Source organism: Tiliqua scincoides, chromosome 9, assembly GCF_035046505.1.
Source record: "Tiliqua scincoides isolate rTilSci1 chromosome 9, rTilSci1.hap2, whole genome shotgun sequence".
Classification (NCBI taxonomy): domain Eukaryota; kingdom Metazoa; phylum Chordata; class Lepidosauria; order Squamata; family Scincidae; genus Tiliqua; species Tiliqua scincoides.
This window is the reverse complement of record NC_089829.1, coordinates 37247338-37274553: the sequence shown is the minus strand read 5'-3', so window position 1 is coordinate 37274553 and position 27216 is coordinate 37247338. Positions and strand designations below refer to the sequence as shown.

The following is a 27216-nucleotide window of genomic DNA, read 5'->3' as shown; positions in this document are numbered from 1 at the left end:
CTCAGAAACCAGGACAGTGAAAGCTGCACAGGACTCATCAATCACAGGACATGGCTTCCGTCTTCTTCCCAACACCTAGCAGAAATATTAAATTATGTAAAACAAGTATATGCAAATTTATTCCACTGTGCATAATTTATACCAGTCACCTAAAACCAGTCTTGGTTCTTGGCTCATCATCCAGGTTGTTTTGGTGCAGAACTTCAGAATTTTCAATTCAGATTACTGAAAGGCCACTCTGTTTTAAAAGCTGCTGTTCCAGTGTCTCCAAACCTACTTGCATGTACTTGTCTGGCACGTCCCATCCCTTCCCCTTCCTTACTATCCAGTCATTTCTTATTCATGGTGAAGGTACCTATAATACAATCTTGGCAGCCAGGAGGGGACCAAGGAGAAAGAGATGCAAGAGTTAAGCAGGCAGAGAATTCTTACTCATGAGAGTGGATCTGGAAAGACACAGCAGTTGAGCCCAGGCTTTCAGTGGGCTCAAGACCCAACTTGTAGTTCTAAGATTTAAAGAACTACAAGGACTACAAGACCCAACTTGTAGTTCTAAGATTTAAAATTTTCAGAGGTGAAACTAGGTCCGGAGCAGGAATATTGCAGCTTCTCAGCTGTCGCTCTTTTTTGGCCAGTATATGCTCATGCATGCAAATGCGATCTACTGCAAGAACAGAATTACCAAATGCCAGTAGGATTTGGGTTTGCTAATTGTTGCTCAGCAACATAAGACACACACTGCTATTTCTCAATGCTTTATATTCCTCTACCTATATCACCCCCTCACACTGATTCACCAGTTAAAATCTTTACCCCAGTTGCTCTCGATAGACATGCAGCTTTTGCTTTATTTTTAAAGGTAACTGACTTGCATTTGTCTGTTATTGTCATACATGTGGTGACATAATTCCTAAAACAGTGACAGATATCAGCAAGTCTACTATCTCCATCCCCCAACAAGATGCTGCAATTTCATTTTAAACACAAAGGTCATGCAATCTGCCCCCCCCCCCCAGCACTTGGAATGCACAGCTTCATTTTCTTTTGGGAGTAGCTACCCCTACAACACTCCTACTCATTCCATCCTAAAAACAGCTGGTGGGTGGAGGAGTGGATGTAGTTGGGCAAGTGAACACAAAAGTACCCTCAAGCTGCAGCTCCTCCTTGTGACACTAGCTCCTCCTTACTAAGAATCTCAGACTTTTCCATTGCAAATAGCAAACCTTCCAACTTCTTAGCCCTTATGCTTGAAAAATACCCTCGAAGCACAAGATGAAATCTCAGAAAGCGGAGAAGATGCTCAGTAGACTTTCCAGCTGCATTCTGGACTATCCTATAAGTAGCAGAATAAGAACAAGGGAAATCATGCCAATGTAATTCATTTACATAATTTATACAACAGAAAGAATTATGCTTCTTTTGGACTACTATGGAGCAGAATTTTGATCGACCTCTCCCTGGATGAAGGGAATCATAATGCCCTTCAAAAAAAAGTATTTTGGAAAAGCCCCAAGAAACAATCTTGGTAATAGCACATTTTAAGTAACAAAGACTCTTCTGTTTTGTACTGAAAGCTCCAAGCTTCCAAAAGTAGTGAGTGCTTCAGAAACTACCAAACAGCACTATCAAGACTGACGAAAGGAAAGGCAATTTTAAGTTAATTTTATTACTTTTTCCTCTGAAGTTTTACAGAAAGATATGTGACATGTTTTTATTTTCCTTGGTTAGTTGTTGGGGGGCAGGGAACCAACAGATGATATTGCTAGAGTTCACAATAAAAAGTATTTTGCTGATACAGCACATTCCAATTTATACAATCCCTGCTTAATTCAGGTAGCCATTTCAGTGCATCCAAAACCCAGAAACAGTTTCCAGTCTCATTAACTTTAAGAGATGCAAGTTTAAAGCGAGTGAAGTTATCTGCAGGCACTAGGGATCACTCTTGATGTATCAGATTGTTCTGTCATCATCACTCCATATGCCCTTAACTTGGTTTACACTGAAAAGGTAGCACGTGACTAGATGCTAGAGAGGCAGTTGGTTACATTGTTAAAAGCAATCAGCACTCTGGAAAGCAGTTCTTAATGGTTGTGTTGGCTACGATCCACTGAACACGTAAGTATACGTAAATCCCGTTGATTTTATTGAGTCCAAGACAGATAACACCAGCGCAATGCATTGCGGTCACGGAAAATAAGCAGTGAATATGCTAAAAGGGGAAAATGAAAGAGGGTGGTAGCGGTGACTGTAATGAAGGTTAGAATGCCCTTGGCACCATTTCATAGACAACTGGAGTGGTACAGGTACCTTGCCCCTTCCCTTCTGGAATCATGCTGCTCAAGTAACATAGCTGCTCAACTTTCTACAGCCAGTGTTGCCCCCCACAGTCTGTGATACTGGTGTGAAAAGCTGCCCTTACCTACATTTAACTCCCACCCTTTGGTACAAGGAGGTCAGGTGTATGATTCTTTCCCTGCGTGTTTTATCCTAGCAACAACCCTATAAGGTAGGTTAAGCCAAGTGTGAATGGCTCAACCAAAGCCACTCAGTTAACCTCATGATTCAGTAGGGATTTGAACAGGAATCTCCCTAGCCCAGATCCACCATCCTAACCTGTACATCTCACAGGCTCTAATGACTCATGGTGGCTTCCAGCAGATGTTACCAGAGCAGCATGGGATTTATCGAAGGTGGAGAAATAACTACAGTACTCTGGTGACTAAGAATGGGTCCACATGAATAACATTTTTAAACAGACATACAAGAACTGACAAGACTAATTCATTGCAAAAGGCTTGCTCTGTACCTTCGGAGGGGATGTCATGTCTAGTCTCAATATTATATTTTTAATATTACTATTTTAAGAGAGCAAAAGGCACCAATCTGCTCACAGTACTTGAACTTACATAATTATCCTTCAAGATAATGATAAATAACTTCAACAGATAAGCCCTCATTTAAACAAAAAAATCCACCAGCTATTCTAAGACCGTGAGTGTTCAGATTACAAGCTTGCAATCATCAACCAGGGTTTTCAAGAACTGGCTACCTGCAGAGAACCCCTTCTACACCGGCTGTTTACAGGGAAACCTTTGTGCATTGCAGAGGATCGCAGATTCGAAGGTGTGATACTGGGTTATGCAGGGAAACAAGACTAAGCTCAGAATTCACCCAAAGAAGACATCCAAAATTCATCTGCCATTGCATAGCTCAGCTATGGTGGACAAACTCTCAGGAATGCTTGAGCACATGAAACTGACTTGTACGAATTCAGATCATTAGCCCACCAATGAATTCCAGAATCTCTCAGAAGACGATGTGAAAACTCCTGACCAATCAAACTAGCAATTGGCTTGTTTGACATAAAGTACCAACCAGTTCCAGTTGCAGCTTCCGAGTGTTACATGCACTTTGGACTCAATGGCTTTCTGTGCTATCATTGATAACTCCTTAGAAAACTAAGAGCGCAATCCTAACTATGCACTCAGCCAGTGCAAGTCCCTTGCAATGGCCTGGGAGTGTCGCAAACGTGCTGTAAAGCACAATCACAACTGCTCTGGAGTCAGAGAGGCTGTCGCAAGGATACATGCTGCCCCCCCGCACCAGATCCAGGCCCAGCAGAGCCAAGTAAGTGCTGTCCTAGAGAGGCCAGTGCAGGGGGGTTAGAAAGAGTTGTGGGAGGGAGGAACAGGGGCATTTCAGGGTGGGGGATAGCGGACTGGGCCTGCGAAGGGGGTGGGACAGGTCTGGGCAACCAATGCCTTATCCTAACACCCTCCCAGACAACTCAGCAGGATCTGAGGCAGCGATTCCGCTGGCACAGATCCGAGTAGCCCCCAGGGGTGTAGCCTGTCGTGTAACAAGAGGTAAGGAGAAATAAATCCCCTTATTCCAAGTTGCTCTTACGGATACGGCACAGGTCAATTTGCCTGCCTGACCCAGCACAGGATAGTATTGGGCTCAGGTTGCTACACTAAAGAGCAGCTCAACCAATACCTCTTTAAAACTGATACAACACTTAACCTAAGGAGGGTTTAGGTTAAGAGGCTTTGATGAAACTCCACTATAATCAAAACTTGGCTTCTTCGTCATTACGTCAGCACCAGCAACCAGAAAATGCAATTATTTTCTCTATATACCATTTCGCAACCTTTGGCTACAATGGGCATTGTTTGATCCTTATGGCTACCATTATGGAGGTAGCAGCTTGCCCGCTTCTCCTTTTTTAATTAACAAAAGGAAGTGATGTTCCATGGGCTCAGTTTCCTGTTAAGCAATTTACCCCAGGGCAAAGTAAACATAGCTTTAATTTAAACAAATTCCTACATGGACAACTGGATATTTCCAGTTCAGCAGTCACAGAAATAATTATTTGTTTCTGGTGCCCCCTTGGCCTATCAGCTGAACCTCCTCCAGCATACGAATGGAATGCTAAAAGTGTACTTATCTCTGGATGCAGAGGGAAAGCAATTTCACAAAATGAAGGAACAAGGGGATCTGAAGAAGTGCGGAAAGTAACAACCAGCCACTGCTCAGGGGGAGATGCCCACACATTCACGGGGAGGGGGAAGGATGAGTGGGGGGAAACTATGTCAGGTCATTTTGGCACCCAGTGGTGCAAAGGAGTTTCTGCTCCTCACAGATGCAAAGCACAGAGAAGTTTGCATCTGTGTAAGAATCCCCGAGGTCAGTTCTCTCCCTGGCAACCATGTATAGACTGCAAAGTGGGAGCATCAGAGAGGCATTCTATATATATACCTATAATCGCTGTCTGACAAAAATGTATGCCACAATACGTCTTCAAGGTGTCAAAGGAATCTTGACACAAGTATGGAATATAACTAAGGGGAGATTGTAAGATAATAAGAATTTCAGACTGTGAGCCCCATGGGAACAATAATTGTGTCTTTAGCGTTCAGTTAGTTGAAAGAAAAAATCCTTTCATTTTATAAGAAGAAAAATGTGAGCACATGAATACAACCCTTATCAGCTGCAGATTCTGAGTCTCTCCTATTTAACCTTGCTGTCTAGAACACTCTACTTCCCTGGGGATCATGGTGCTGTAACAGAAATAGCAGAGACATGGAAATGTTGGTTATGGGTGGCATGTACCACAAGATAATGGAAAACGTTCAACAGGCCTGTCAGAGCCCAACACAATCCCATTAGCAAACCAATAAAGAATCATCGTCACTGGGGCTAATTTCCGGAAGAGGAGGAGGGGAATCTAAAATTGGCACTTCCATGGAATGGCAACAAGCTGAGTGAATGCCCAAAGGTTCTTCACAGTATGGATGTGGGCACTGGCAGTGTTGACCATCCACCTGAACGGGAACATTCATTGGGCTGTCAGAGTACATGGACCCCCACTTTTTCAGGGGCAGCCGACACAGCTCTTCGCTCAGCAAGCTGCTTCTGCTTGAACATCTGTTCTCAGCAACAGTCCTGCTGGGTGCAGACCCCCTGTGTTGGTGCGTTTCTGTGACTCTTTCCAACAAAGGGTCTCTAAATGTTTTTCCTGAATCAGCTTTGCTGGTTTGTCTAACTTCACCACTGGAGGCGTTTTCAGCGCCCAAAAACTTGTCGCTGTGCCCGTTCTCAGACTCCGCCAGGGCAGCCACGCAAGCGCTCGACAAAACATCTGCAGGAGACGATTCCATCGCTTGCGCCTCAGACTGCAAATTGCTACTTTCAGATTCCTGGACTCCATGACTTGTGCTGCAGGTCTCCATTTCAGCATTAGTGACTTCAGGAGAGGCTGGAACACTCTGGGCAGCCACCCCATCTGTGCAATTGATGATTCCGTCCCCCAGCACTGTCTGGGAAGTGTGGGTGGGGTTTAGCAAGGGAATCTGACCTCGTACTCGTGGCCTGTGGAAGAATCTGTTCCACAGCCTCCCCAAGTGCCGGCGAGAGGAACTGCGCCTTGATGAGTGACGCCTCATCTGCCTCCTCATTGCTGTCCGGATGTTCTGCAGAACAGAGGCCTGTAAAGAGAGAACATGGCAGCTTATTTATTTATTTATTTATTTATTTATTCATTCATTCATTCATTCATTCATTCATTCAATCATCCATCTACAGCCACGGGGTAGATGGGACTCATCAGCCTGGGAAGGCAGCTCATCTGAGAGAAGGAAAACTCTGATCCCAAACCACCACTGCCTTGTGGCTACATCCAATTATGGAAAAGGCTTCAGGAGTCAACCTCGAGGCAAAATCCAGAGCCCGAGAACCTGAGGCAGTTCATGGCTGAACACAGTCACATTCTGGCAACTCCTGTGACGCCACTGGAACCAACCGTATTGGCTTCTGCCTTTCCATTGGACCATTTCAGTGATGTGGAGAGGGGGGACTTGCTGCATGGGTAACAGCCTATCCTCCATATCTACTTTACCCAGGCTTCGCGCACTGGAGAGGACACTGTTCCAGAACCACCATTCAGATACCATAGTCTTCCAAGACTAAAGGATGCCAACAACCATTTATTTATTTAAAGAATTTCTGCTCTGTCTTTCTACCACACATTGGAGCACACAAAGTGGCTTTTTTTATCCTCTGTTTATGAAAAAAAAAAAATTTTCTTGCATGCCACCTTGAAAACAAAAATCAGCCCACACCAAGACACCCTTCCCAAGATGACAATGGATTAAAGATGAGCAAGCCACTGGTCTCCCTTATTCCATCCCTAACAACAAACATTTCTAGCTCCTCAAAGACTTGATGTGCTATGGGCAGACAAGCTTCAAATCTCCTTGATGCATTTACAGCTACAAATGTAACATCAGCCACAACAGGATCCTGCTATATAAAGCTAAGTACATTTGACAGGACTCAGGAAAATGCAAATGAAAAGTACACCAATGGCTCAACAAAGCTGACTAGGAACATACAAGTACTGCCCCATTGTTTTTGTTTCAGTTGCTCTTGTGATGCTGTAAGAAGATGCATTCACTTACCTATGATAATATTTTCCCCACAACATTCTGGAGATGTTGGCCATCTTTCTCAAAACAAGATTTTCGCAGTCAATAGCCACATGTCTGAGGCTTCACACCACCTCCTTCCTTCTTTTTTAGTGCAAACAAATTCCTAAACACATTTTTGCCTGACCCACTGCACAAATTTAAGAAAGTGGACACTTGGGTTAGCGATACTTGAACGCATTATAATGATGCTGCAGGCAATCAGACAATGTCCTGTCTAACACTGAAAACCATCAACACTTGCTTTCAAGGAAAGCAAACGAAATTTAAATGAAGAACTGCTTCATAAGGATCCTATTAACTATCCCCATCTAATTGCCCATTAGAAACAGTGGAAACAGCAGAAGAAATACAATGAGCTGAGACTGGAACACAGCCTGGATGTGCAATTTTGTACCAACTGTGTCAACCGTACAACTATTATATGCAAATAATGCACAGCTGCAAATAATCATATGAGTCTTCACTGTGGCTGTCACCACTGAATAAGGTGCTTTTATGAGAACTGCCACAGAAATGTTGAACCCAAAGCAAAATTCTAAGGGCCAAACTAAACTGGACAATAAGTGTATCATTAGAGTGGAAGCACTTGCTTTTCAAAATAGGAGATGTAGGTGGAGGGCAGAGGTTAGGTCCCAAAGTGTGCACTGCAGCACTTGGCACACCCTCAGGGGCGCCACAGGATGTTCCCAGTCACCCCTCCTACCTGTTCCCCCCGTGCTGCCATCTTGGATCTTGCAAGAATTTATGACATCCAAGATGGCAAGACCCAAATCCCATAAGATCTTGGATCTCATAAAATCTGGTGAGATATAGATGCTGCTTGGATCTTGGATCTAGTGAAATTTTGCAAGATTCAAGATGGTGGTGCCCAACTAAGCCGGAAAGCAGAGGCTGCAGGGGTATTGTGACCGAGGTAAGTTTGAGAACCACTTCCTGAAAGGATATTTCACTGTTAGCCCAAAGGGGTACTTTGAGATTCATAGCCTACTTCTATTGCAACTAACAGAAAGACGATGATAAACAGCTGCACTTACCTGTGATGCATTATAAACAGGGAAGTCTTCCACTGGTGGTATGAGTCCCTGTGCAATCAGTTGCCCGTAGGAAGGTGGAGCTTCACGCCTCACAAACTCGGCCTCAAGACGAGTCATCTGGGTTTCAAACGCTCTGAAACCAGTGTGAAAAAGTGGGGGGGGGGAGAGAAATATTAGAACTGTCAAGACCAAAATAAACCGGTTGAGTATTGGTTCCTCTTTTCTTTGCTTCTGTTGTCACTCAAGGCAGCAACGAGACACACACACACACACACACACACACACACGACTAACACTGCAACTGAAGCTTTATTGGTCCAAGCACAGAAATGCTGACTGGCTGCATTTTCAGAAGAGGGAAACTAATGTAAACTGTGGCAGAGAAAGAGGACTAAGTGAAAATATTTAGCCCTTACTTCTCTGACAAGATCACAGCTTCTTCAACAGAGTTGCCCACACACAAAAAAGCTGCTTTTCTTTTTTGTTACTGGAGCAATATGCTCACTTTGGGTGTGTGCACCAATCCCTGCTGGTTCAAAAAGCAGAAGTGAGTAGACAGTGTGGGTGGCACAGTTAAAAAAAAAAAAAGCAAAACAAGAGAGCAACTGTTGGCCCCATATTATTTGGAACTTCTCTCCTTTGGGTTCCCTCCACTTCCAGTTTAATGCGACAAGCAAAGAAATCAGTGGCCAAGTCCTTATTTTTCCAGGAGGAGGGAGGAGTGGAAAAGAGTCATTTCTAGGTAAGAATGCTCTCTCTGTGACAATTTGGAGCCTACTTGTACTGTGCTTGAACACACATGAGGGATGACAGAGAGCCGAAATCAAATAAAATAGTATGAGGGATTATTAACAAACCACAATGACAGTAGGCGTGATCATTTCTTATCAGTAATAGTATTTGCATAGTGCCTTCCAAATTTATGAAGCCTTCAAGTGTATTATCAAGACGGAAACCTTGTTAACCCTATATAATGGAAATGCGTAAGATCCCTCAAGGAGATAGGGCGTGGTGTCAATAGTGGCCCCTTGCTGTGGCAGGCAAGTGTAGGGTTAACCCCAGGGCTCTAACTAGCAGTGGGTATGCTGCAGCCACAAGAGGCAACAAGGCCCTCAGTGTTAAAAGCAGCACCTGCAGAAAGGAAAAGGAGTGTGGGAGCTGATGGATTAATGGACTGAGGAACTAATGGACTGGCTGACTGACCGATGGACCGACTAATGGACAGATGGGTGGACTTCTGAGGAACAGAGACCGCTGCTGGAACAGAGACCGCTGGAGAGTGGTGCATGGCTGCTATTCCCAAGTCATGCTGAGGACCAAGTTGTTGCTGTGGTGGCTGGAGAAGCGGATGGCAGGAGAGGGGAGGAAGGCGGGCCTCTGCAGGCTGAACAGGTGAACTACCCTGGTGGTGGGGTCCAGCAGTGCTGCAATGTGGAACTAGGGCCATTGTTGGGGAACAAAGGGGAGCTAATTAGCTTAAAGTGGGAATAGGTTCTCTAGAAGAACCTTAGACTGGGAACTTGGCAAAATACCCTGTAAAGTAAGTATCCTCACAATGCAGATGTGAAAGACCAAGGGTGAAAGAGAGTGGTTTTTCTAAGTCACTGAACAAGCTTATGACAGAGGGGAGCTTTGAACCAGGGAAGGCCCAATCTGCAGCTCAAACTCCTTGCCACTGTGCTACGCCAGCTCTCCAAGGCAGGGGCCTCCAAACCCTGGGCTGGAGGAGGTGCACCAGGATTAGCTTTCCAGATGTGGAGTGGGCAAAGCCTTCTCATTCCATGTCAAATCCTCCAGCTTTCATTGACAATCTTTGCACAAACTTGCATTGGGCAACTGCTTCCCCCCTGGAAATCAGGACACAGAGCCTTCTGTAGCAACGGGCAGCAGAAACGGCTACCAGGCACAAGTCTGTGTGCATATCAGCAGTGAAAATTAATCCTGGAGCACATCACGGACCAGTTTGGAGACCACTGCTCAAAGGCCTAAAGGTTCCCTTGCTCCAATGGAATGAGTTCTTCCTTAGGAGGAAGAGAACCTTTAGATAAACACCTATCGCTTTGTCCAAAACCCACCTGCAAACTCTGTCCTTCAAGACTCACTTGAATGCCCACATTAACTTTGCGTAGAACACACACAAAACAAGTCCTCTCTGCAGAGTGAAAAGCCACCATTTCTACTCACCGGTATTCCCGGGTTCGCAAGGAGTAGAGCTTAAAGGCACATCCCAATGCTATCACTAAGAGTAGCCCACAGACCAGGCTCCCAATGAGAGCAGCTGTGATGACCTTCCTAGGTACAATCACCAGGCAGTTGTGCTCATCGCTTCCATCCTGGCAATCTTCTTGGCCGTCACAGCGCCAAGTTTCAAAGATGCAGAGGTTGGTGCCACAGTGGAAGTTGCCCGGCTGGCAAGTGAAGCAGTTCTTCTCATCTGAGCCATCAGGACAGTTCTTTTGGTTATTGCACCGATCCAGTAACGAGTAGCACAGCCCGCTGTTGCCTTCGCAAGGGTATTCGTTCTTCTGGCAGGCAGGACAATTCTCTTCATCTTTGCCATTGGGGCAATGCCACCAACCATCACAGCGTTGCTTATCAGTGTAGCACTCCTCATCATTGCCACAAGGGTGCTCCCAAGGCAGGCAATAACCTTTCACCTGGTAGGTGGCATTGAACCCGTGGCCAGTGCTCTTTGACCGAGCATGATAGGATATTGTGAGCTGCCCCCTGGAGGACTCTAGACTCACCGAGTGTCTGTTGTTATGATATGAAAGAGTCTGCATTAGTCTACCCCCTCTCTCCCCCAACCCATCATACACTTTCACGTAGTCATTGTACCCAAGCTGCAAGTCGAGTTGAAGGAGAACATGGCGGTTGTCTTGAGTGTCCACGTACCAAGTGCAGCGAAGGTCTGCCCGGTTGCGATCCAAGCGGAACAAGTCCGGGGAGGCAAAAGACCCATAAAAGTTACTAAGCCTCTTGCCACATGAAAGATCGGGGCAGTTCTCTTCATCTGAACCATCACTACAGTCTTTGACTGCATTGCATTTCAGCTCATTTAACAAGCACTTGGTGGAAGGGGCTACGCTGCACTGGAATGTTCCAGAAGGGCAGATGCTGGACTGGGGTTCAGTTGGGGGGATGGTACAGTTCTTCTCATCTGAATTATCACCACATTCATCCAGGGAATTGCATTTCCAAGTGCTGGGAACACACTTGCCATTAAGACAATGGAATTCATCAGACTGGCAATTAGCCTGCCCAATTTTTCCTGTGAAGTGAAAGACAAAGTTAGAAACTACTGCAAGCACTTACTGCACTGTACGGTTTCTCAAAAACTCAAACAGGATAAAGTAAACCCTGGAAACAAGGGCAGTTCAGAACTTGAAAGATTATGACAATAGAATACTGAAATTCTGTTTATTAAAGCACAACCAGGATCAAAGCAAGAGTTAGAACAAACCAGTTTCCCAAGCTTAGATGTAACAGGGTACTACAGTTAGTAAAGTGGGAGCTTTCATACCTCCTCCCATAAGCGCAGAAGAAGAGATGTGAGTATAAGCTTGAAAGGAGGGCAGACCCATTCACAATTCTCTAACTCAGGGATCTTCAACTTGTCAAGAACCGAGACTCACCTCCATTCCCATCTGCAAGGTGGAATTCACCATCAAGAGTGCAGTGGGCAAAAAAAGTGGGATAACAAGCTGTGATTATTTTCTTTCCCAGTGGTGATGAATCAGCTACTGTATTTTGTCCCTTCTTTTCTTGAAACCCAAGTAAAAGGCGAGGAATTGGTATGGCAACAATGTACACATAATTTTGAAGGGCAGTAGGAAAGAAGGAAGCAAGGCAAGGGAGAAAGCAGATAAATTACTCCAGTTGACAGGAGAATGAGGTGATCCACTACTTAGCCAAAGAAAGCCCTCCAAAGTTACAACCTGGAGGCATTTACTTCATCTAGGACTTCCTGTCCTGCCTGCTAAGCAAACTGTATATGTCCGAGTCTCAACACAAAATGAAGCAGGACAGTACTGCTGTGAACCACAGGAAGTCGGCCTGAAACCCACTTTTAGGCCAGCCTCAGACCTAAACAGTGATCTGAACCAGGTCACTGTTCCAATCTAGCACAGAACATAGTTAGCGCATAGAATACGAAGCCACAAAGATATGATGGTGGGCAACTAGCCTGGATGGTTTTAAAATTCAAGGAGGGTAGGTCTCTGGCTTCAAGTTATAATGGCTATGTGCTACCTATAGGTTCAGTGGCAGTGAGTCTCTGCATAAAGATGCAGGGGTTCAAAGGTGGGAGAGAGGTAGAGATATATCTTCCTCTCCTGGGCATGGGCTCCCCAGAAGCAATTAGTGGGCTACTGTGGGAAACAGGATGCTGAATTAAATGAGTCTTTGACCTGATTTAGCTGCCTTCACTTTATGTTTCTAGGTAGTGCTGCAAGGATAAAATCGCATAACCCCAAGTACATCACACACAGAAATATGACAAAAAAGAAAATAAGGTTTGACAGCCAAGGTAGGAAAGCAGCAGCACTGGGCAACCAACAAACTCATTTTTTGGAACAAACTGCCTACCATGGAGTAAAAGTAGGATATAAATTTGTACAAAAATAAATAAAACTGTAAAGCTTTTTACCTCGGATGTAAGAAAGGCGAAATCCCTGAGCCTGCCCTGAACTTGATGGATCAGAGTGGAAAAATATCCAGATGTGATCCCTGGCAGAGATGAACGAAGGTGGGATGAAGGATCCACACACTCTGTATTCCTCCCGCTTGGAAGATGGCCCAATCATTAGCCAGTCTACTGAACATTTTGGAGAATCTTCCAAATCAAAGTTCTTAAAACTGCCCAAAGAACAAAAACAAAGGCATGAAAAGAGATGTATTCCTATTTTGAGAGGAACAAACCTAAAAAAATGCAGAAGGGAAACGCCAATAGTTGAGAAAATGATATTTAACTGATATCGTTGAGACCTTCAACGCAGGATGTAAATGACTAGGGACCCAATTCAATCCAACTTTCCAGCACCGATGTAGCCGCAAAGCAGCCCCAAAATAAGGGAACAAGCATTGAGAAGGCCTCTGTGACTATCTCCCCACCACAGGATGCAGTGCATGCTCCATTGGCACAGCTACACCAGCACTGGAAAATTGGATAGGATTAGGCCCCAAGTCTTCAGAATCACCCTAAGGACAGACTTTGCGATGACATCACATGGAAAAGAACACACAGACAATCATTCCTCCATTACACAGTAAACACAAAATTTGAGGTAAACATTTTAGCCATCTAGATCTGCGGTAGCAGCCTAGATGGTTTTAAAAGGAGAAAAAGATAAATCCATGGAGGGCCGATCTACCAATAGCTACTAGCCATCATTTCTGTATAGCCGCTTCCAAAGGCAAAAGCAGTGGGCCTCCTAATACCAATTGTAGAAGAGAAACAACAGGCAAGCTGTATGATTTTTTCTCATGCTTGAGGGCTTCTCAGAGGCCTCTAGCTGTCCACTGTGAGAAACAAGATGTTGGACTAGAGGGACATTTGTTCTGATTCAGCAGGATTTTTGAATTTTTGCTCTTACATACAAGCTTTCGTATTTTCTCAGTCATTCCTTTTAACCAGAAACCAAAGGGCCTCAAAAAAAAGGGTGCCCTTAACTCACAGCCCAGACAATTAAAATTGGCACCAACCAATTTATCAACTAAAGTTTCTGTTGATTAATCAATTGCAGGAGGCTCTGATTAACATTTGCAGCCCTAAATCAAATGTTTGGAAATCTGCAGAAGCTGGAAGTGCAGCTCACTCCCCTGCCAGCAAATACATTAGAAGTCCAGGGGAGGAAAAGTAACCTACAGCTATGGATAACATTAGTAAAGCAACTATATCAGCCAATTAAACAAGAAAAGTCACTGTTTGCTAGTCTCTCTAAGTAAGGGCAGGCTCTGAGCACAGCTGAAACCTTAATTGGCTCATTAAAAACATTTGGCTTAACTGTTTAGAACAAGGGAATGGGAAGTTCGAAGGCCTTGGTTGTATTCCCAGGTCAGCTACTGGCGTGATGTGTAACCTTATGCCAGGCACAAAGGGCCTGATTTGCAAAGCTTGGAGCACTCATTGCTCCTACGAAGGGCCATGGAACGGGCGTCGAAGGAGGGTCAGAGAGTCACTCTCTGTCAAAGGGCTACTGGGCACAATCAACCAGAAAGTTCACTTACACAGCAGAACGAATGAGAAGTGTACAAGGATACTGTGCAGTGCACCTGGCAAACCATTTGTAAAATAGGCAGCCATCTCAAAAGGATGCTTGTGATATAACAAACTGGTGGGGGTGCAAGTAGTAATCTCCTACTGAATGAAAGGAAGTGTCAAATAATCCCTCCAATTCACCTGAAATCATTCATTGGATCCCAGCCAGTATTTTAACAGTACCTGTTTGGACAAAAGTTGAGACTGCATAAATTTGTCATCCGACCAGACGGTTTTAATTAAAAATTATCCATTTCAATTATTCTTTTTTCATCTTTACATTAACATAAAACTTGTCTGGTTTGGGAATTCCTGTTCAGGAGAAGATTTGGACTCTCCATTGGATATTAAGCAATGTAACTTTTTACAGTTTTATCTGCTTCAGGATTTAATGTTACGACATAGAGGTTGTTTTTATTGTTTTGAACTGGTATATTGATTTTATCGAAGGAAAAGTCTCTCGTGTAGTTTGGGATAAGCTATTCTCTTACAGCCTGGGCTGTGACAAGGCTGCTGTGAAACTTCAGAACACATTTTAATCTCCCTGGAGAAAAGGTAAAATAATGTTTTTTATTCACAAACTTAAGTAGGCTTACTATGCTAGACCTTAAGTTCTGTTTTGTGCATACGGAGATATGCAACATATGTTTAAAGAATAGACAAATCACCAGTCCTTACCTAATGGTTATCACATCTCCATGATCACCTTGAATGTACCAGCTGCAGTTGATGGCTGGAGGATAGTTTAGTGGCCACGAAGGGCTGTAGATGACTCCACGTCGCTCAGTGTGCTGTTCCAATTTTCCACTGCATGCAGCTGTTAACAGTAACAACAAAATGCTAAATGTTAAAAATTAAATGCAGATTCTGCCATAATGCCTTTGGCCAATCTTTAAAAACCACGGTCACTGTTGTCTTTTCATTACCCTCTCTTGCCCCCTTTACTTGACTAAACTCTAGTCTTCTGGCTTAAATGCAGTTCAACGGGATCTTTGAAGAGAAGATCAATACTCCTGAAGAGCCTGACAAAGGCATACGATCTGGCAAGACAACTTCGCACCAATCTGCTCAGATGAAAAGGCAATACTGCACACTCTCCTAACAAACCTGCTCGAGACACTTCCCAACCACAAGAGGAAACTCACAGTCACTGTCAAGTACTGTAACTCTAACTCTGTTAAGATTGGTTTTTCTTTTCTGAAAAAGGGGTCAACTTCTGCCCATCCCCTGAACAGTGAAGGTCTTTGGACATTTTACCTGTTCCAGCGAAATTGTCCTTGAGTGCCACAACATTTGGGGTTTTCTGCCCCACTGCAATATAATTACTTTTTTTGTATCTTTTTTTTACTGAAGAATGTTACCGGAAAAGTGGTATAAAACCTGTATTATTTAAATAGTGCCTTTAGTATCCATTATTATTAATTATTATTATTATTATTATTAACAACAGTATTTATATACCGCTTGGCACTCTACGCAGAGTTAAATCTTTTTCTTGGGGCTGCAAATGTCAGAGTGGGCTTTTTGATAAGCACAAGGCAAGTACCACAAGTTGTGCAGGCCTAACACACACTAGGGCAGCAGTTCCCAAAACTTACCATGGTCACAGCACCCTTCATTTGTGGCAGCCTTTTCTTCCCAGCTCTCCTGGGCCCTGCCATCTTGCATAGCACTAGATTTTACCCAGTTCTTGTAAGATCTTGTGAGAATCATGCAATATCTCACATGATCCAAGATAGCAGTTCCCAGGAGAGCCACGAAGAAGAGACCGCCAGGAACATTCCACAGCACCAATGTGAGTTCTCAGGCACCACAGAACACAGTTTGGGAACCACTGTACTAGGACATATAACCTTGCTCAATGCCAATCTACTTGTTACATTTTTACCCCATTTTTCTTCAACAGGAGATTAGGTTACCATATCTGGTACCTGTACTTTATCTTCATAGCCATGCTATGAGATTGACTAGTTGCCTAAGATCACACCTTGAGCCTCATGGCCAAGTCACAGAGTGATTTTGGGTTTGGGACTAGAACTCTGTTCTTCCTAGTCTAAATCTGACATTTTAACCACCACATCATGCTGGCTCTCTAATGCAACTATGCCGGGTTGTTTTTCATACACTCTCAGCAAGAGTGTCTTTCCTGCTTTCTCTGCAATTTTAAACCGCAGAATAAGTGCACAACCTACAATGAGATGGCGAATCCATATTGAAAATAAAGTTTTTCAATAGTTGGGGTTTGGCTCTCGCCTCACCTGGTGTATTAACTACTCCTCAAAATTTCTATAAATTAATTTGGAGGAGGGTTCTTTTTCACAGTGGTGTGAAAAACAAGATAAAGCCACTGTCAGTCACTGTGAATGAATGCATCAGTAAGGGGGGGCGATACAGGGAAGATCTGGTAATTTCTTTGTTTCTGTACACATTTGTGAGGATGACAGAGGCCATTTCGTGAGGCCAACTGAGGTCACTGCTTCAGCTGTAGCCTAGTGGGGAGAGCCCCCCTGTCTCCCAAGGCCAGCCTTTCCTTCACTACCGCTGCTGCATCACAGACATGTAACAGCAAGCAGTGGAGTGAGCCTCAGCCTGCACACACAAGAGGTCACACAAGCTCAGCTCACACAAGAGGTCAAACAGTCACCCTCACACTGAGAGCAGCTGCGTCGGGCCAGCACAGGTTCCAGCAAGTCTCCAGAGGCTCAACGGATACTGGGGGCTCGCCACGGGCCGGACTGGGAGTTCCCAAGTGCCACAAGTGGCCCCCAGGTTGGGGTTTGGGCACCCATGCTCAAGGCCACCATTGTACCCCCTCTACCCTTCCTCTTATTCTGTTCCCTTCTTTCTTTTCAAATCCAGGGGACAAGAAGTGAAGCAAATGGCTGGAAAATGACTGGGTAAGGGGGAGCAGTGTTTGACACACTCCATCAGAAACCTGAGATCTTTGGGCCAGTTCTGGTTCTGAACCAGACTAACTGTACTGTTTTAAATACCAAGGACCCCTTCTTCACAACAGAAAACTTTATTGAAAGTCATTTCTCAAAAGTAAGCAACAAAATGAAACCCAAATGCTGAACAAGAAAACAAGGAGTATCTTACCTATTGAAGGGACAGCACTTTCAATTTTCCCAGATAAGAAGAGATTCACTGTTTTGAAAGACAAAAAAAGGAGGTAGGGAGACTTTGTTACAGATTACAATGGTGGTAGGAGCAGTTGGTAATTGAGGGCTAAATCCTATCCAATTTTCCAGTGCTGCTGCAGCCATGCCATAGGGGTGGTCGCTGCATCCTGTGGTGGGGAGGCAGTCACAGAGGCCTCCTCAAGGTAAGGGAATATTTGTGCATTGGTGCTGAAAAGAAAGATAGGACTGGGCCCTTACTTACAATAAAATGTATTTTTAAAATAAATGTTTAGCTCATAACAGTTAATCAGTTATTTAACAAACCACAGTTCCTTGAGTTAGTACAGAACAGAACTGAGGTTTGTTCTAAAATGAAAACAAGGCTGTGAGCTGTATTTTAAACAAAACTCAAGCCACCTTGAGGGCTTCCTAGGAGGTGGACAAGAGGCATACAAATAACATGGATAAATAAATAAAATGAATGAGCAGAGGAGAGGGGAGGATCCTAGCCCACAACTCTCCAAGTCTCTTACAGCATTCAGTCATAGTTGTATTATATCTGAACTGGGTTTCAGAGCATGGCATTGGCAAGTGCCCTTGTTCTTCAGTGGCCTTAGGCAAACCACTATTCACTCAGATTCCTCTTGTGCTATAGAGACAAGACCGCTGCAAGACTTAGTATCAGAGAAAGGAACTCTCAGGAGAACGCGGGCTGTCCTAGGGGAGTAGAACCTTTTTCATCTAACATCACACTGACAAGGCACTAAAACTGTCAAGGCACACCATCCGTTTTTTGACAATTAACAGGACACACCATGCTACTGGTAGGGGTGTTCACATCCCCCAATGGCCCTACTAATAAATTACCCTCCCCCAAACTCCCACAGCACACTTGCAGACCATTTGCGGCACACCAGTGTGCCACAGCACACCAATTGAAAATCACTGGCCTAGGTGTTAGCACACATGATACAAACTACCAAGGTTTTTTTTCACCTGTTTAGCCTTTGGTCCTTCCTATTCCCTGCTTTCCCTTTACTGGACCCTTTACTGTATTGTCTGCCACCATCACAAACTAGAGTAATGGCATAGCTATGAGGTCGGGGGGTCAATTGCCCTAGGTACCATGCTTGAGGGGATACCAACCTGCACCCCTAATTGCAGATCCAAGGTGAAAAAGGCGGGCATTCTCCACCCTCAAAAGTCCTTCCAGAGGCCTTAGAAAAGCACTTCCGGTATTTGCTGAAAACCTTTCTACCACTTTGCTTTGACAATGTCATCAAGTTACCAGATTGGCAGAGTGGAGCCCACCTGGGCACTCCATTGCACTACCTTAACTTAGATAGACAGGTTTGGCTGCCCACTAAGCGCATGCCAGTCTCAGTACTCCAGACATGGTGAAATTTCCCCAATCTACAAATGCATGTGGGGCTGGATAATAGTTTCAAAGACTTGCAAAGTATGTCCTAGCACAGTGTTTCTCAGATTGTGGGTCAGGACACACTTGATAGGTCATGACCCAATTTCTGTTGGGCCCCACAGAGCCTCCAATGAAAACACAGGTGATAGAGAGATCAGATAATTAATTGCCTCAAGCCCCAAAGCTATTCAAAAATCAGATAATTGCTCACTGCCCTGCAAAGAGCTGAGCTCCTGCAGTTTTCAAGCTTGTGCAAATACAGGGAAATAAAAGTTTGAGAATCTTTTTTCTGTTGTGTTCCCCCCCCCCCCGGTCCATCAATGACAGGTATTGGAGGCTGGGTCACATAACTAAGCCCCTCAAGCCTTGAGACTATTCATTAGGGATGCCTTATTATGATAAATGGATCAAGGTTCCTCCCCCCCAATAAATAAATACATTTCTTTCTAGATCACTTTTTTTCTTAAAGTCTCATAAAGCTAGGTGGGTCTCAATAGGAGTGTCATTTTAAAAAGTGGGCCCTGGTGCTGAAAGGTTTGAGAACCACTGCCCTAGCAGCATTTGGGGTTGCACAAGAGTTTCTGGGGTGTTAAAAGTGTCAATAATGCAGACAATAGGGAAAGAAACTAGATTAATCACATTGAGATAATGTATGTGAGCATTCTGAGATGTCCAAAAGAAAGCACTATGTACATGAACAAGTAGCACTAGGAAGGGATCAATCCATTATTTGTTGCTGAAAAGACAACAAGCACCCATAAAAGAAAACAGTTGAGGGTTAAGGCCAAAACTTGCTCAAAATCATACAGATACCTGTCTGTAATGTGATAAACTACAAATCAGTATTTTAAATAAGGGATCTCTGCTATGTATAGACCATGCTGCTATTTATGTTTTGCCTGCAAGAAAAACCACTTAAAATACATCAGGCTGAAAGTCTTATCTAGCAACAAAATCATAGCCACAACAGACTGACTGTCTGGGATCACATGAATGCTAATAAATGGGTTGTGGATGGTAATCAAAAGCAGTGGCGTTGCTAGGGGGTGCGCACTGCACCAAGTGACACAGAGGGGGGTGACGTGTACTTGGGGAGTGACACACTAAGATCGCGGTGGTTAGGGGTAACCCCATCATGTTATATACCGTTGGGTGTGGAATTTCCAGCAGAATGCAATGGAAAAAACCAGAGTGAAACATCTCCTTTCTATCAAAAGTTATGGCCAAAACACCAGAGAATAAAAAATGCATGGTGCCCTAAGGAAAGTGAAACTGAGCTGTATCGCGCGTTTACTCGCAAGCAGGCGAACTTGCCTTAGTCCATGGGAAAGGGCAGGCTGACAGGAATCCAGTGATACCAGAATGGTCCTGATCCAATGAATGCAGCCCCCAAAAACACCTGAGAAGGAAGTCCCTCCCTCCAAGCAATACAATACAAAAGTACTGAGCCCTATGGAAAGCTAAACTAAGCCTCATGGTCGTGTTTACTCACACGTAAGCAAAAGTGCCTTGGCTGGTGGTCAGGCCAGGCAAAGGGGAATGTGAAGCCACCAGAATGGTCCTTATCTGATGGAACTGGAGCTCAACAAATGCTCCAGAAGGCAGCCTCCCGCCCCTTCCACTAAAAAGGATCAAAACAGAGGCTTCAGCTGATAAGGTGAACCTTTTTGAGACTTGCAAAGCCAGGTGGATCCTGACAGTGATCTGGTTTAAACAGAAGTTCTTAAATTGAACTGGGCACCAGGTAGGGCTGAAAACCTTTCTGATTTTGGAGGGGGGTGTTATTGCAGGCAGGCTACAGAGGAAGTTCACTTGGTGGAACAGGGCTGGCTTCTGCTTATTTAATTATTTGTTTTACTTTAATTATTTATACTTATTTATTTCAATTTGCCTGATGATGTCACTTCCACCATGATATCACTTCTGGTGGGTCTTGGACAGACTGTCATTCTAAAAAGTGGGTTCCAGTGCTAAAAGTTTAAGAACTGCTACAATAAGGTGTTAGTAAGCTGACACCTTGGGGAGGGTTGTGACACCACTAGTGACCAAAATCACTAAAATCACAGTTTGGAGGAATAATATAATCATGTTATATATCAATCAATGCATAATTTCACGCAGAATGTGTTCTATCTTTGTTCTATCAAAAGGTACAGCCAAAAAACCAGTGGGAGCGGAGTTATGGTACATCACCACGCCTACCACCTGGGATGTTGCCCGTCCACTGCATGGGGGTGATACGCTGGCATCCCGCACTGCGGTGGTGACGTGAACCCTAGTGACGCTGATCAAAAGAATACTTAGAACAACAAAATGATTTGCTACACAAGTCATTGACAGGTCTAGCCCCAAAGACTATACTGTACAATGAAAGTTTTGTTTCTTTTGGCTTTTAAATCACGCCATAGTACCTATGTGATCACTTTGTACTATCAACGTATGAATATTTGGGGCCCTACATAGAGAAAAGCATACCCACAGGTGAACCTAACAAGTGTCCCTTGTCACCAAATATAGACTTGAAAACCAATGTTATAAGGGGTACAATAACTCTCTCTCTCTCTCTCTCTCTCTCTCTCTCTCTCTCTCTCTCTCTCTCTGCAATTGCTGAGGATGTCAAAACACAAAATGCTCTCTCCAAAGATGCACAATTGGTGTCAACTCTTTTGTCTCTTAGATGCCAGATAAAGACATTCTTATTCACTCAGACTTTTATCAGATAGTTTTATTACCATGTTATATGGTTTCATTGCTGGTTTTGTGGTTTTATTGCAGGTTGTGTTGTTTTACTGCCACTGTAGGCCACTTTTGTCTCCAATTTAATGGTTATATTCCATTTTTATTTATCTCAAAACTGTTTTACTGTTCTTTTGCCAGTCATCTTGCAAGATTTGTTTGAAAGATGCATGAAGGGCTTGATACCAACAAGAAAACAAAACTGCCTTTCAGACAACTTTTAGAGCAACAAATACAGTATCTGGAGGAACTAAACAGTGCAATCCTATCCAACTTTCCAGCACAAATGCAGCCATGCCAATGGGGTGCACACTGCATTCTGTGGGGGGGAGCACAGTCATGGAGGTCTACTCAAGGTAAGGGAAAGTTTGTTCCTTTATTTGGGGGCTGCATTGCAGCTGCATCAGCACTGAAAAGTTGGTTAGGATTGGGGCCCAAAGTCCCAACAACAGAGGTGTCTGCCCCAGTAAAGACCCATAGCCTGCCAATGTTAAGACAGGATGGTGGGCTCTCTAAGCTGTGGATGGTGTGTGGATAAAGACAGCAACATGGGAGAGGTAACAGAAGATGGCCTACTAGTGAATGTCTACAGTGGTCTATAGTAGTGGTCTACAGTGAATGTCAGTAGCTTGCTAGGGTTTCAGACAGATATTTCCAGCCCCACATGGATCTACCAGGTCTGCGTACAAAATGTGCTCTATCACTGAGTTATGGCCTTTGCCCAATGGCAGATTCCAGGCTGCAGCACACTATCAACATCTAAATAGTCAGCATATCCAGAAGCACAACCCAAGGATCCTTTCCAGCATGCTTTTATGTTATAATCATCACCGTTCAGGAAGCAGAGCAATTTATTTATTCCTCCAGGTCTTCTTCTAACCCCATAGCTCAGCACCTCACTTGGAAGTATTTATTTCCACTTTTCCAATAGAACAAGGCAGGTATAAAATGATTAGCAGGCGCTAATTACCTTGGAGTTAGTTCCATTGATCTCTTTCTTTCCAGTGTATCATTATCTCAGAGGGAAAGGGGAATGGAGGAGGAGAAGAGAACATTAAGAACTTGCTTCTACTTACTGACTGAAAGCCTCCTCTTAAAAAGACAAGAGCATTGTCAAGAAGAGAATGATGAAAAAACAAATGCGAGGTCGAAGATAAAAATGTGCATTGCATCTGCATTTCCTAAGTTCAAACCTGCTGGGAAAGTGAAATGGGAGAGACTACTGTAGGTAGGAGTGAACCATGAAGGGTTGAGCACATGGTCAAAGCAGCAAAACAGGATTTTTCACAATGGCGCTAGTAAATAACTCTCAACCAGATGAGAACTCTGGCAAAATGCTATCCATTCCATTTTGGGCAGATGAGAAGGCTATCACCAAATGGAGAACTAGTTAAAAGTGTACCTGGCCACATTTGGTTAAGCCAGAGGTTTTCAACTCATGGCACACTGACAAGGTGCGAAAGTTGCCAAGGCACACCATCATCCGTTCTTTTACAATTGACAAGGCACACCATGCTGCCAGCAAGGGAGTTCACATCCTCCAATAGCCCTACTGATAAATCACCCTCCCCCCAAACTTCTGCAGCCCATCTGCAGACTTATTTATTTATTTAGCGCATGGCATATAATACATGGACTTATATATCAATTAGACTAGATCTAAAGACAATGTCCAGCCATTCAAGGACAGAGTTACCTACACTGAAAAAGTCAGACCATGGGCCAGTATACGCCCTCAGTTTGCAGCCAGACACAGTGTGGTACATGGTTTGGCGTGAAAACCTGCAATCACACTGTGGGGTAGATACTAGCCTCCATTTAAACATTGAGTCCTGATTAACACCATGTAGGGTACGGATCCTGTTCAAAGTTTTCCAGTGCTGGCAAGGTAAGTCAAAACCTGGCACCTTAAGAGTAGGATCATCTATACAACTACCCATTTCTGGGCATTCGACTGCCCATTTATCTTTCCATTGGGCATTGATGTTAAAATTGTTGTGCAGATGTTGTGTGAGTGCCAGAGAAGGCTTCCTGGATTTAAGCCTACCGATTGATAGATGAGGAAGATCGGCATGTACTGGTAAAAGTGGGTTGCTGATGATTTTTCTATTTTCTTTCACTAAAGCCTCTTGCCTCTATAGGGCTGGTGGGGCTACGCGGCTCAAGATGGGGAGCCAACAGATAGCAGTGGGTCTTATACAACCGCTTATGATCCTTATGGTTTCATTTAATCTGGCATCAGTCTTGCTAGTATGACTGCTGTTAAGCCATACTGGAGCACAGTATTCTGCTGTGGAGTAGATCAATCCTAATGCTGATGTTCTGATAGTAGCAGCTGAAGCTCCCCATCTTGTTCTTGTTAATTTCTGGAGTATGTTGGTTTTTGCGGCCGTGTTCTCGGGGTATGACTTATAAGAGAGAGTCTGGTCCAAAGTCACTCCAAGATATTTTGGATGAGGATTATAAGGGAGTAGGTTGTTATTTAGATAGACCTTCGGGGCTGCATTAGCTAATTTATTGTTAAGGTGGAAGCATGCAATCACCATTTGCTGATACTGGGTATTAACCTCCAGTCAGTAAAATATTTTCCCAGGATCTTGAGATCTTCTGAGAGGAGGCCATCCAGCAGCTCCATGTTTTTTTCCCTGCACTGCTAGAGCCAAGTCGTTGGCATATCCAAATTTACGTCCCCTTACTACAGGCAAGTCTGAGATGTACAGGTTAAATAGTGTGGGTGCCATTACAGAGCCTTATGTGAGGCTGATGTTTAGCCTTCTTACCTTACTTGCATTGTCCCCCATTATGATCTGGAAGATCTGTCACTTAGCATATTGTTGACTAAACAATAGTTGTGATAAAATTTATATAGCAGATCCTCCCTCCACACAGTGTCATATGCCACAGTTAGGTTGATAAATACAACTGTAGTTTTTAAACCTCATTGAAAGTCAGCCTCGATATAGCTTGTCAAGCTCAACCCCTGGTTAACACAGCTACGATTCTGTTGAAAGCCCACTTGTTCTACAAGTTCTACCTGCAGACTATTCAAGGCACACCAATGAGCTGTGGGGCAATGGTCAAAAATCTCTGGGTTAAGCATTCAGTCTTAAATTTCAGCCTTATTCCTATCAATATAATGGCGTTTCTTATCCTCAAAGAGATTGAACTGTATCCCCTACAACAACAATGCAAGCATCAATCTATAACTTGTCAATAATGAAAGTTAAGCTGTACTGTGGATCTTTTTAAAGTTCAACACTCAAGAGTCCAGGAACACAGGATGACATAGGTTCCGTACACAGGTTCTTAACCCATTTCTGCCCAGCCCACAGGTGTACACATTTGTCCCTGTTGCGTATATGCAATATTGGGCAGAAATGGCTTGATGCCAGGAAGACTACAAACCTCATTTGCAGATTTCCTGCACCAACTGGCAAAGTGTGCAGGTGCCAAACTGCTCGACTCTGGCCAGACAGATTGCTGGAGTCCCTCTTGATCCAGTGACAGATATAAGCTGCATTTTCAATATTACGCCTAAATAATTTCAGTTCTGAAATAAGTTTACTTCAGGAGTAAGTACCATCAGAGTGTGTTATTACTACCTAGAAACATTCTTGCATTTACACAGACCACCTCCTATTCCCCAGAAACAGGGCATTTTAAGAGGCACAAAAAACCAGGCTACTGGAACAGACTGCACCACCTTGCTCGGAGGACAAAAGTGAGCGGCAAACACCCAGCTTATCTCACTGACGACACACTGCTAACTTTGCCAAAGCAATGCCTCCAGCTGCAGTGGGACTGAAAGCCGTCCTCAAGAACCACAGGCGAAAACCACAGATCACTAATGCAATGACAGCTGCTGCCACCCAGAACCAACCCAGGTTATTGCCATGTGCAGCATAACCTGGGTGCAGAAAGCCATGCATTCCCTGGAGCGCACACACACACAGAGAGAGAGAAAGCGCTGATGTCACTTCATTCTGCAGTGCCTTTTGCATGAGGAAAACACCAGGGCATTGGGGCTGTGGCAGGTGCATGTGCGCATGGTGGGCACTCTTGCACCAACCTGCAACTCATCTCAAAGGGTCTGTGCAATGACCCAACATTCTCACAGCTGGGGGGTGGCTGAACGTGCATACATCACCTTGGTGCATGTGGGTCAGTCCCTGCTCAAGGTCTCTCCTCCTCTTGCACCAGTGCCAACATGCACACTCCAGAAACCCACTCAATACATATATATGAGGTGTGCTTTTCCATCACCATGGGCAAAGCTGTTTGACCATCTGTCCAGTTGCATGCATGCCTTTTCTTGCCCCCTCCCCATCTCAGGCTGCAATCCTATCCACACTTACCAGGGAGTAAGCCATGGGACTTCTGAGTAGACATGCATAGGATTGGGCTCTCAAATAGTTATACCACACATAGGAGAATCTAGCACTAGGAGGGAAAGGGGCCAAGTGGGTGCATGTGCCTTTTGGCTCTCCCTTCTTGCCCACTCTCTGTCTGCAATCCTATACTGTAGGATCCTATCCTGCACACGCAGTAAGCCAAACCTAACACAATGGAACTTAGGCTGCAATCCTATCCACATTTTCTGGAGAACAAGCCCCACTGACTACAATGGGGCTTACTTCTGAGTAGACACGGCTAGGTCTGGGCTGAAAGGTTATAATCCTCTCCACACTTTCCTGAGAGTAAACTCCATTGACTATAATGGGGCTTACTTCTGAGTAGACATGGCTAGGTCTGGGCTGAAAGGTTATAATCCTCTCCACACATACCTGGAAGTAAGCCCCACTGACTGTAATGAGACTTACTTCCGAGTAGACATGCATGGGCTTGGGCTCCCAGGCTGCCATCCTCTCCACACTTTCCTGGGAGTAGGCTGCACTGACTATAATGGCACTTACTTCAGAGTAGGCAGACCCTGGCTTGGGCGCCTGCTCGCGAGCAGACCTGCATAAAGGGAGTCCAAGAAGGCTGAGCAGCCCCTTCCTCGCCAGGTGCCCGCGCCGCCCACCTGGGCGCCCACCTGGCAGCCCCCCAAGTACTGAGGAGGAGGGTGAAGCACGGGCGGGGGGCAGTGCCGTCCCCCGGGACTCACCGAGGCAGATGGCAGCGAGCGGCCCCAGCGTGCCCGGCGGCCGGAGCTCTGCGGGCGCCGCGTCCATGGCCGGTGCACTCAGCCAGCGCCGGCGAGCGGGGGCGCCGCTTCTGCCCCTCACGGCGCTGCCGCCGCCGCCGCCGCCGCGCCCGGGCCAGACCCGCCGGCGCCTCTCCGACCCGGCGGCGGCAGCGGCGGCCCCCGAGCGCCCCGTCGCCTCGCCATGGCCGCCCCGGCTTCGCTCGTCCCCTCGCTCGGCTCTGCCGCGCCGCGCCGCGCTGCCAGGGCGGGGCTGGACTGAGGAGGCGCTCGAGGCGGCCCACGTCACGCCGCCCGCCGCTCGGGGACAGGCCCAGGGCAGGGCCGCCTGGGCGGGAGGGGAGGGCAGGAGGCGGGCCCGGCCTGGCTCCGCCCGCCACGGCCGCCCACTGAGGGCGGGGGAGCAGAGGAGGGGAGCGCGCCCGCTCCTGGCCCTCAGAGCGTCCCCCTGAGCATGTGCAGAGTGCACCCCTCTACCTCCTGCTCTTGTTGTTATTGAAAGTGTAACCC

At 45.1% G+C, this 27216-nt stretch overlaps 1 protein-coding gene across 1 annotated transcript; it reads right to left on the bottom strand.

Annotated features, from left to right (window-relative positions):
• Positions 1-1651: 1651 nt before the first annotated feature.
• LRP3 (LDL receptor related protein 3) lies at positions 1652-26779 on the bottom strand. The gene is made up of 7 exons (XM_066637726.1): positions 26668-26779; positions 17382-17429; positions 14961-15099; positions 12672-12880; positions 10208-11294; positions 8024-8156; positions 1652-5987 (listed from the first exon to the last, which is right to left on the bottom strand). The coding sequence occupies exons 1-7, from the start codon at positions 26732-26734 to the stop codon at positions 5166-5168; spliced, it is 2505 nt and encodes an 834-aa protein (XP_066493823.1). The 5' UTR covers positions 26735-26779; the 3' UTR covers positions 1652-5165.
• Between the last annotated feature and the right edge of the window lie 437 nt (positions 26780-27216).